The sequence below is a fragment of the Accipiter gentilis genome, chromosome 12, assembly GCF_929443795.1.
Source record: "Accipiter gentilis chromosome 12, bAccGen1.1, whole genome shotgun sequence".
NCBI classification, from domain to species: domain Eukaryota; kingdom Metazoa; phylum Chordata; class Aves; order Accipitriformes; family Accipitridae; genus Astur; species Astur gentilis.
Window position 1 is genome coordinate 20779493 of NC_064891.1, and position 12040 is coordinate 20791532.

General features: G+C 39.0%; 1 protein-coding gene across 15 annotated transcripts in view; it reads left to right on the forward strand.

Annotated features, from left to right (window-relative positions):
• IL15 (interleukin 15) overlaps nucleotides 1-12040 on the forward strand; it is a 51665-nt gene that overhangs the window by 6777 nt on the left and 32848 nt on the right. For 7 of the 15 annotated variants that reach the window (XM_049814723.1, XM_049814716.1, XM_049814717.1 and 4 more), the window contains one exon: nucleotides 5969-6098. The exons of 7 other annotated variants lie outside the window; for them this stretch is intronic. In XM_049814723.1, the coding sequence (XP_049670680.1) occupies nucleotides 6036-6098 (63 nt within the window). In that variant the 5' untranslated portion in view covers nucleotides 5969-6035. Of the gene's footprint in view, nucleotides 1-703; nucleotides 2361-5968; nucleotides 6099-12040 lie in introns of those variants that run through there. One more of the 15 variants, XM_049814724.1, reaches the window with a different exon arrangement.

A 12040-nucleotide genomic window follows, 5' to 3' on the forward strand; every position in this document is an offset into this window, starting at 1 on the left:
AGGAGCTAAAACCTGGGAGGGTGAATACCCTTGCATTCATGTTTTTCATGAGGTCTTTCTGTGCACTTGAAAACTCATAATGGAAGGTAGTGACTTTAAAGGTTATTTTAACTACAGGACTGTAATGCACTGCCAATTCTCATTATAATAAATTTCCAATTCTCTACACCAAATTATAGTGTGTTAGGCACAGCAAGAGCATCTCAAACATGTCCATTTGCTGTGCATGCATGCTAAAATATTTCTAATTTTCAAAATTATTTCAAAAGTAATTGCTCAGTAACGGAGGGGGAAAATCCCTACTATCAGTTATTTATTATTGGCTACTTATTACTCAGAGAAGTGTGTAAGAAGCAAATCTTATTTTTTTATAAGTAGTTCCCAAATTTAAAGACATTCTTCTCACTCCACCCAGATTTCTCATTCCCATTTTACAGGCTTTGATAGGACAGGAATTCACTCCAGGAATAAATACTGACATATTAACAAACAAGCTGATATATTTGTCTCTGCAAAGACCAAACTCTGGTAGAAAGCACTATTAATAGGTCCTCATGGGAATATAAGCCTAAAACTCCTTTTTGAGCAGGAGTTCAAAGGGATAGGACTATGTTGGAGGTCCCCAGTACCAAGACACACAGATTATTCTTTCACAGACAAAAGAACTTCCAATTTTGTATCATTAATCCCAGATCAACTTACCTTCTCACTGCTTCTGTGCCAAACACTGAACCTTAGCCGCTGGTGCCCACCTCAGAGGTTCCTGTGTACTGAAGGCTCCTCTGCTCTTGCTGGGCCAGTGCTGTTCCCAAGGTGGGTGCTGTGATCCCACGCTCAGAATGAAGCTGAAGGAAGGACAATAAGAGACAGACATTTCATCCAAGCTGCCTGTACTGCATCAGTGTAAGCAGAGATCCCCCGTGCCCAGGGCTGAGTGCCACCTTTGAGATGATATTCTGCACATCTCCGTAAGAGGTCTAGTCTGGGATTTTTCTTCACATTCTTTAGCCAATCTGGGGCCTGTTCTCCACTATCTGTCAGGATTTATAGGCAGCGGGGGCTAGATTTTTTATATCATGATGACAACACAAAGAATTCAGGCACCTCGGCATCTAATAAAAGCTTTCTGTCTTCCATTCATAAATTAACATACTAGTGTAAAATGAGGAGACTGATTCTTTTTTAGCTAAGAAATTACTGAAAAGCAGCAGAAATATTTGGAAGCCAGCAGGAGATGTACTATATAATTAAACTGTTGTCCTTGCTGATGGGTTATTATCAGCAGGTAACAAGATATATGCATCATTACAAACCATCTTACAGTATTTCATGCTATAACAGATGAGGTATGTCTCCAGTGACAGCATAGGGTGATCACTCAGACATTGTTGCCATTATAGCTGCTATAAATCACAACTTAACAGTTTAATAGTTTATCAATTAACTCTAGTGCCAATGCATAAAAATTCTTTACCAAAAAATGGCTGATTTTTTCACCTAAGGAGGAACTGTTTTTAAAAGCCAGTTTTATAAAAATACCTGTAGACTTGAAGGTTTGCACTGTGACGGTTAAAAAAATCTTATTCCGAAGTTGCTAAACCAGCCCACCCATGACTAGAATTTATCAAATGTTTCAGGGTGCCTTTTTGTAAACAAAAATACAAGTGAAGCAAATTTACTGGCTATAATATATTTTTGAGTAGAGGGATCACCATATTCTAAACCGCTAGCCAAAAATGGTTCCCACTGCACCTCTCCCTAGCTGCAGTCTCTGCCAGAAGGCTGTGAGTGTCAAGTGCTTAGTAATTTTCTTCCCTAGAGTTTAAGCTATAAATAAGGACAGTGTGGAGAAGTTTATTGCCTCTGCTGGAGAAAGGACTTGAGCTGATCGGCGATGTCAGGTCACTGTCGGCCGCAGATCCTGTTTGTGCAGATACAAAAAATGACGATGCAGTTGTTGAGCTAATAATCTTCTCAACAACTCATGCAGTAGAAGACCCATTTTAGGTAAAGGAATAACACCACCTATACGGTTTCAGTCCACATATTTTAACTGTTAATATGTTGTTAACTATTATTAAAATAATATCAATTCTGTAACCAATGTGATGGAAAATGAGGCATGAACTCTGTGGCCTCTTTGAAGCTGCATTGGCCAAAAATTATGGCACTTGTATCAGTGGTGCCTGCGTGTATCTCTGGCACAATACAAAGTGTCACTGTCTGTCTTCCTGCAAGGGGAAGTAGGAACCTTACCTGCCCTTCCAGGACTAAGGAGAGGTATTGCAGGAACATGGAAATCTATGCACCTGACATCTGAAAGCTGCAGCTGGTTACTGCCACCAACCTGCTTGTAACAGGTATGAACATAAGCACACTTGTTCAAAAATAACTAATTATATCTGTTTGTATAAGCCATACTGGCTCTCTCCTGAGTCTTGGAGCCCCAGTCTGAATGTCATTAAAATAACAGACATCTGCATACCTGTTAAAGCCAAGTGCATGTAGCGTGCTTTTAACAATACAGGAATGGGAATCACAGTAACTCTCACAGGCTCATATATTGTAGCCTGTGGCAGAAAAACAAAAAGTATGGTTTGTTTCCCTGCTAGTGTACATTGGTAATGGTATAATTGCTAGGTGGAGTTCTCCTTTGTGCTGCTTCTTGGCAGGGTAAATAGATCAGTGTTTCGCATTCCTGAGGCTAGATTAGTTCTGATACTAGAGTTAATGTGATCAGTTGTACTCAGGGCTGCCACATACAGTGTAGATCACTGCCAGGCAGCAGAGGGGATGGGAAAGAGAGTGGCACTGGGAGCCCACCTGGGATTTCACGGGTTCCTGTTCTCAGCCTCGGGATTCCAGGTGTCAACCTGCCCTGCAATGACCAACACTGGATGCTGGTGATGGCAAAAGTCATCAGATTGGGGTTTACATGCTGCCTCTCTGCTTACAGCTTTCTTTCATTAATTTAATTATAAATCTTCTTTATTTAATAAAAAAAAGGTCTACAGCCTTAGTTACACTGTATCTTATAGTAATTAGTTACATAGGCACAAGAAATGTGATTTTACACTGGCTAGAATATATATACATTTAAATAAAACCCAGGAAAACCAGGAAAAGGAGATATTCTGTATTTCATGTATTCTTCTTTTGTGTGGCCCCATGTCTGCTTTGCTGCACATTCCTTGCACCATGTTGGAAATCCAGAATAATTAATTTTATCTTTTTTTGCCCTCCCTTTATGGCACTTATCAGTATAGTATCCAATTGCTTCTTGAACAAGAATTAGTTCATTTTTCTCAAAAGTCCTGAAGGATGAGAAAATGGGAATTTTGCTTTACAAATGGAAAAAGATTGGAATAACCTAATGATATTGGGTCCTGTTGTGATACCTGGAGATGGATGATTTTTTTTTTTTTTTTTAAGAGATTGTTTAGCATTCCCTAGGATTGTCTGTTTCCACATATAGCACCCAGTTTGTTCTGGGTGCTATATGTCAACACAGACAGCTGTAAGAATTCAATGCTTTCTTTGAACTAAGCTCTGTAGAGGGCACTCATTTCCTCAGACTGTAGCATCTGCACTGGAGAAACCTGTATCTGAGCCAGCTGACTATAACAACTAGAAATATATGATTGCGGAGCATGAAGCATTTCATCCTAAGGGCAGATATACAAAGCAACTTAAAGTCAAGATTTCTTGTAGGAGGGAACTCAGAAAATGATTGTCACTTGTGAAAAATCTGGTTAAGGAACTTGCCCAAATCACAGGGAGATGGTGAGATGAAGGCAGGGACAGGGCTCTCTTCCTCAGGGCTGCATTCAGCTGCCTTTGTCATCGAATGCATGCTTCTTTTTCTGTGATCTTCTGCATCCTTTTCAACACATCTTCCTTCTTCAAATAAGGATATTTATACAGTTGTTGGGTTTTTTTCCAAGAGCTTTATCCATTTGGTGAACAGAATCCATTTTTTTCATAAATCCTGTGAGAGAAAAAGAAAATCATTACATCATACTGTGATTAAAGATTTAGTACCTTTTTAAAATTATGAATTCATGGGAAGGCAGTTACCACGGGATTGAGTTTCAAGTTCTCAGGAAGAATATGCTTTAGTGTTCATAAATCCTCCCACTTCTGCTACACCCAACCTTTCCTCCTTCCTTGCAACTCAACTCTGTCTTAATTCTTTGCTGTGCTCTCCATTCGGTCATGCTACTCAAATGCCACTGCTCTGTACCAGCAGCATCATGGATTTCTGTTCTTCAGCCTTCACCACACTGTTCCTGCAGGGAGCCTTGTTTTTTTATACAGAGTTCTGTTTGCCTCTGAAACTCTGAGACGGAGTATGTTCATTGTGAAGAGACTGCTGGAGACCAACGACACAGTGCCAACAAATCTCTTCTGCAATTATGTAAGCTAAGCCACTCATGACTTGGCCAAGTTTGTGCAGGTTTTCTAGGCTGCCAAACTTGAACACATTACTAAAAAGCACAGCTTTAATTAAATGGTTAGAAACATTTTCTTCATATGAAAGAAATGTGTATTTCTGCTAATTTGTTTTTGGAAATGATGGAACTACTCTTGATGGAACTTAAAAGAAAATCACTAGCCTGAATAAGGAAGTCAGAGTAGGAAATTTCAGCTCTAACAATTTCAGCTTGGCCAAACTAAAAGCAACTGAAACTGAGTCTTATTGTTTGACACTCCGCTGCAGAAGGCCCTAATAAAACTGTAGGCAATAGCCACTTTACATATATAGAAATAGGACTGTGGTCCCAGCCCATATCTTTGAAATTATCAATGTTTAATTCTCTAAGAAAATAATGTTTATGCAATCACACATCTGTGTGTTTGCATATTTCTGCCTCCCTTCTCCATCACATTGTTTAATTCAAGACTTAATTTCATTGAATAATTTACATCGGAAGCAGCATCTACACGTCACCTTTTCCAGCCTCCCACCTAAAGCAGGGTTAACTTCAACATTAGAGCAGGTTGCTCCAGGCTTGGTTGATTTTTTAATACCTCTGAGGATGGAGCGTCCACAACTTCTGTAGGCAGCTTCCTTCACAAACTTATTTTCTTGCAGATTGCCTTGGGACTCCTTTTATAAAAAATACTAATATTAACGTCCAAATAAACTGTTCTGTCAACATATCTTCATCATTTTCTGCTGTATTTCTTCAAGGTCTTGCTGTGAATACAAAACCAGTTATTTGAACAAAATTGTGCTTGTTTCTCCAACTCCAACACTTGCAAGATTTGAAAGTGAATCTAGAAAAAAAAAGTTTCTGAAAGAGATGGCAAACATTCCAATTAGGTTTTATTGTGTCATCTGTAAAAAGGTAATAAAAAGGGGAATGAGCTGGTTAGACAGTTGCCATGATCCTTACTATGAAAACACTGCTTAAATGGAGGTGGTATAGTGGATTGCTGCTGACCCGACCTTGGTTCGGTGTGGTTTGCCTCATTTATTCTCTTCTAATTTATTTTATAAAATAGGGGAGAACAAAAGTAAAATCACATAGCTGGACTGTACCGTGTCTACGTAAAAGGAAACTATCAAAAGGAATTGTCATGCTGTGCTGTAGTAATTTGGGGAACTCTTCCAGCCATTTATAAAAAACAGAATTATACTGATGTTAATGACTTTAATACTAGCTAACTGGGCTACAACCTCTCTTGTGATTGTTATCAGAAGTCATAATAAATTGTCCTTTGATGACAATACACATTTTCCAGGGGGACCCCCCCTTATATTGCAGCATTCAAAAATGGTTCTCTTACCTAGATAAAAATAACCCTTTTAAAAAGTCTGTGTCTTGTGATTTCCATTAATTTAGAAGATTTAAAGGCATCTTGCAAAAGTTACTTGTGAAATTTCAGCTCTGAGTGCTCTTAATAGATGGGCTGAGAGCCACTCAGAACTCCATTGCAACATACATATTTTTTCCATGTCTAGGTCCCATAGTGTACTTTCCTGATTCAGATTCCACACTTCTGCTCTGAGTAATGTTCCAGCAGGCGGGATGCTGGGGATGGGGCGCCCAACACAAAACCCTGCTGGAGCATTGAGCAGGCTGGACAGTCAGGTAAGTGTTACTTAAACAGCATGGCATTTTAGGAAATTTCAGAAAAGCTTTAAATGGTATTTTACAGTCCAACAAGAAAACGAGGTAATATATCAAATGTAAGGCTTGGAAACAATTCCAGTATTTTAGATGAGGTCACTAGCACCCTATAATTTTCTGCTTTGTTTTTTTCCACTCCTTGTTCACTTGTACGAGAATTGCATAGCAAATAGGTCTGGATTTTTTCACATTCGTGTTTTTCACAGTTTATTTGCGGCACAGCAAGTTCTAGCAGATTTTGCCTCTTGCTTGGACTTTAATGCCCATGTCTAGCTGACCTTTTGCAACATGCAAGGCCATAACCGCTGACCCTCAAAAGGGTGTTTAATACAGGAGGGAAATGCTTGCATGTGTCCAGCCTCTGTAGCACTCCTCAGAGCATCTCAACACGCTTTCTAGATGATTCTGTATCAGTTGCGTTTCCAGTATGCAGCATGGCCAGGTGACCTCGTTATAACCCAAAAGCCATTAGCATATGGCACTCGGGACCCCCCAGGCTTGCAGACAGCTCTACAAGTCCTTCCCTTCCTCCAGGTAGGCTCCTTTCCTGAGCAGTAAAGCCTATTGCTGGCAGACCTGGCAGCCTGAGGCAGGATTCTCCCACTTTCAAACACTTGATTGTCCCATGGCAACAAGCAGAGCAGAAAGCTGCCTGCATGGTAACTTGCCATGGAGGAAAAGACAGAGTGCCCTCCCTGGCTGTAGGCCCTCACCCGCGCAAGGACTGCAGCAGGTCTCCAAGGCAGGCACCGTGCATATAGCCCTGCCACCGTGGCACCTCCACGATGCTTCCACAGCCCCATCCCACCCGGCCTTCCATGCCAACGTGCTGCACTGTGGATGGAAAGGTTCCTGTGCAAAGCCAGTCTGCCTAAATATGCAGGTAGGGGGGAAAAGCCAAACAGGAATTGTCTGAATGGTCTTCCTGCTAGTTATGGTAGTGAAGTTGTTACTTAGGACAGAGTGGATTTTTTCTACAATGAACTTTGATCAAAGCTTCTTTAGCTAAATGTGTAATTGCTCATACTTGAAACTATAGCTGCTTTTCTGCAGAAGCCATAGAAACAATGAATCAGCTCAAAACTGAGGTAATATTTGAATATGACTTCATGCAAAGTGCCAGAGTGATTACATCAGAATCTTAGCTTTTATTAAAAGCAGGAAAAATATAGGCCTCCTGATTATGGTGAAAAATTTGGAACTCAAACCCCACCAATGTAGCCTATCAAAAGTTGGGAGGATTAGAGCAGACAGCAGCTGCTTATGGGACAGGTGAAGAATATAGCATAGCTAAGTCACAGACCCAAATCTCTCTCACATATTGAGTCACTCGTTAGAAGGTTTGTTTCTCATCTAATTCCTTATCATTCTACTGTTTGTATTCTGTTGGGACGCTGGGGTAAAAAACAAAAGATCACTTTTAGGAGATCATAGTATCTTCTGCTTGTTGGCTGGCTTCAGGTGTCTGCTAGTACTGTGATCTAGAATACTGCATGGACCTACTTGTCACAGGCCTTTCAAATTACACCTTGTTATAGTGCTCCCACTTCTACAACTTCTTTCTGGTCTACACTTCCTACCATCTCCTGCATCATATTCTATGTCTCTACACCAGGCTATAACTCCCTGAGCCTTTGTCCCTACATGTTTAGTCTCCTGCCCATGTTCTTATATAAAAAAGCACATCCTGGCACTTATCAGATGGTTCTGAAGATATGATATATGATAATGACAGAGCAGATCATGAGCTACTGTCTTGAGCAGGTACAAGTTCCTGCATGCTAGTTCTTCCACAATGATCACCTGTAGCACATGTGTCAAGTTAAGGTTATTTACTCTTCTAAGCCTGTAAAAATATCAAATGCATCACAAGTAAATAGGTTTCTATTTATGCTGAGCATTTCAAATAAAAATACAGCCAGTGTTGTTTTGACTACAGTATTTCCCCTACTGCTCTTAAAGAATATAAAAAGCCATTACTCATGTAGCAAGATGCAGACACAGGATTGTGTGACTATCTCAGTAAGAACGCTTATTTTGTCCTTTGGTCATAGTAATGTTGCCTCTGTTACAACTTACCTGTTTAAACTCTTTCATCCTTCATGATAACTTAGAAGTCTCACGTCTTCTGGAAGCAATTCTGTTTGCTTCCAAAGCCAGTGAACATTTTTAAATACAATTGTACCGCTACCCTTTTAAATGTATGTGCAAGTTTATTCATCTGGCATTTATGCTACTTTATCATCTCTTAAATTAATCATTTTATGCTTTTTATACGCAGTGAATGATGTAGCTATGAAGGTACAAACAAAAAGACAACATCCTTCCCAATAGGGCTTAGTATCTAAAACCAGATGTAACATATAGCCATTAACATCTACATTATGCCTGTTAAAATAATAATAAAAAAAAGGTGCAGATAAGTTGAAAATGGTAAATCGTGGTAGAATAGTCTACTATGAGGAAAAAAGCTGAGTGGATTCCATCCACTGAGAATATATTATCGTGCACTCTGTAATAGTTTTGTAAAGATTTTTTTCCTTTAAATCTTTAGTGATCAATAAAGATTTGAACTGGATGATGCTTTTGTAGTTGAGCTATCTTCTTGCTTATTTTTAACAGAGATTATTTCTATAAAATACTATCTTAGAAACTACTGCACAAAAGCTAAGAATATTCTGATAATAGAATATAGAAGTTTCAGATCAGTTTCCAGGGATCAGCTCAAACAGGTTATCACTCACTTCAGAACAGACAGGTAGTTACAACATTACCAGAAATTTAGGAACCAAGGTTCCCAGTCTGTTTTCCAGAAATCATATCAGCCTTCCATTACCAAAATGACTTTGACTAACTGAATCTCTGTCTGTTGGCCACTTTGCTGTGAGTTATCTCTATATGCTAGAGGAAAAGATACCATAAAGTTAGAATAAAGTAACTGGTCCTTGGGAACTTGCCAGGGAAGCAGTCAAAGAAGATATTAATCTACAGGCTCACAAATAATTACCTATCTTTAGTGTACCCAAAGGTGCTTCTGCATGCACTGAACTAGCTCCTGTCCAGTGCTAGACTGTGGGCTGTGTGATGCTTTTAAGTGGTATTCTAGAAGGCTGTTGTTAAGGAGTTTGCTGAATAAGAATTTATTCCTGACATTAATCTTTAATATAAACAGTTACATTAATATAAAAACGAGAACAAAGTAATTAAAGGGGGAGAGATGTACATTTCACCCAGTGGCTTGCTCCACTGATTCTAACAGCTACTAGTACAAGCAGAATTTTTTTGTTCTCTCAAAAGTTTCTGCAATAGTTTACCATATGACTTGAAACTACAAGTTTAGATTAAATTACACATTAGCTGATTCATTATTCCTAATGTCAGGTTCTCCAGCTGAATTTGAAAGTTCAAAGGCTCTGATTAGAGGATTCCCTCCCTCATTTACATCAGGGCACCTGAGGAAAATTTCATATTTTTAAATTTTCTATGTCTTTTAGAGAAAAGGAAGCAGTTTAGTAATTTCATTAAAATGTATTTTCCAGTATGTTTGCAGAGTTACACATGCATTTACTTTATCTTCCTATTTTCTTTGCATTCTAATTGTATCAAAAATGTACTTTTAAAAAGATCACTGAAATGTCACCAGTACATATAATTCATTCACTCACTCATGAAAATGAAATAAATCAGCCCTGATCTTGGTTGTTAGTTTCTTTTCTCTGAAAGGTGTTAAAATATCTGTTCCTTACTCAGTTGAGTCAATGAAACTCTGTACCAGTTTAAAGTAAGTGTTAGGCCTGTTTATCTATGGAAGGAATAAAACTCACAGCACACAACCCTTATTTTCTGGTGTTCAGGATATGCAGTTCTGTGAAGGACAACACAATGCCATTGAGAGTGCAGTCTTTTCAGCTTCCACTATTCTCTTCTGTCCCCCTTTCCATCATCAATACATTAAGCACTATTTTTTTTAACACAATCAACTTTAGGTCTATAACTGGAACATAATTTCAATGCTTTTATTAGCTAATTTTTGCTCACATTTGAATGAAGTTTCATGTGCTGTATTTTGTTACGTCTTTGTAATCATCTAGCCAGTTGTAAACTAGATTTATTCTACTGTATTGTACTGTAAGTCTACCAAGGTTGCTGGGCAAATAAAAACCTCTAAAAAAGCTCCAGGCATATTCACTCCCCTTATTTCCCCTCAAAGTTATTTTTAGGACAAATACCAACCATATAACTCTTCAGTATAACAGTTAAAATTTATCAAAGTCCTAAAAAAGAAACTAGAGGTGAGCATGGAAATTAGGGTTCAACTTCAATGGCCATTTCTATGAATTACTGCATAACAAGTTTTTAATTATATCATCTTGGGAAGTGAGATGGTTAGGCTGGGTAGACATTCTTACTATGTGAGAAACTTCTAAGAAAAGCAAAAGCAACCTATGGGAGTGTTGCTCTATTTCCTTTCTGAACAAGTTGCCTGTTGGAGACATGCCTCTAAGTTACAGCTTTCCTTTAGTATTAGGGTAGGCTGTAGACTTGCCTTGTTCTGTCCTTGCCCCAATATCTGCAGCTCTTCAGCCAACTCAATAGCCTAAGCCTGAATCAGGCCTTTTTTACAAAGCTGAATGAAGATGTGTTGTCTCTCCAAGCTTTCCAGATGGTGTTGGGAACAAAGGGAAAAACCACAGAACAGACATTCATTCCAAACCTGATCAAAAATACAACTTCCATCATTGTTGCCAAGGAGAAATTGATGTAAAATTAAAATATTCTGTTCCGTAGTTCCTGAGTGAGGATAACAAACAAAGTCTCTTCCATAGAGAGGACTATTTTCCATTTCAGAACAACAGACAAGTCTCTATACACAGATTAATATTCCTTTTTTTACCTGCTTTGCTCACCATCCATGCCTGTAGAGTAAGATCAATTCAATTATCATATCCTGAAGAGGGATCAGACAACAGAAAGAAGAGAGGAGCCTCTATGAAAAAAGGGAGAGGCACAGAAAATTGTCAGAAGACAGTACTGAGAAACACAGGAACATCCAGAAACAGCTGCTGGAATACCTGCAGAAATGGTTGGCCCTGTTGGAGAACATTCCAATTAAAACTCCAGTCCAGAAAAGCCCCACAGCCTAAAATTAATGACATGCTGAGAACAACCGTGCACTTCTCCCACAACTCAGGCTGTAAGATGATGAATCACTGACAACACCTCTTTTTCTGCTACTTGCCTTTGTGTGCATATGTCAAGGACAGCAGACAGAAATACTATGTTTATTGTAGCATGGGCTAACTCAAACCTGTGGCATCAGTACTTGCAGGCATGCCCACTACATCTGCTTTGTTACATTCAGTGAAGTCTGAAATTTTTATTCTTATAGGCTGAACTGCATGATGTAAAAATGTGCATTGTTGGGGTTTTTTTTGTTTTTGTTTTTTTGTTGGGTTTTTGTTGTTGTTTTTTTTTTTCCTCTGGTAAAAAACATTTATATTTAACAAAGGCTTAATGCAGCATCATAATGTGTTTTTTAAAGGAAGAGCTGCATAAAACCTTCAACTTCTAGTTTCCTTGCAGACTACCTTGATGCTGTGCTCAGCTGGCAGGAGGGATTGATTACATTGCATGAACAAGTTGTCTCAGCAGTTTTGCTTCCCAGCCATTGCAGAAGTCCGCTCCCCTGTTTTTGCTGGTATTGTGTCAAATAGAGAAAGTTTTTCAGGCACTTGAGGCAGAGACCGTTTATATGTTACTAATTAGCCTCATCATTAACCATTGCGAACTCCTTTTCTACCTCCCAGCAGAAAACTTCTTGGTCATTCTACAGCTTCTTGAGATCCTCCCCCTATCCATTTTGTCTGGCGACTGGATCATGGGCAGGGCAGTGGGCTGTAGTA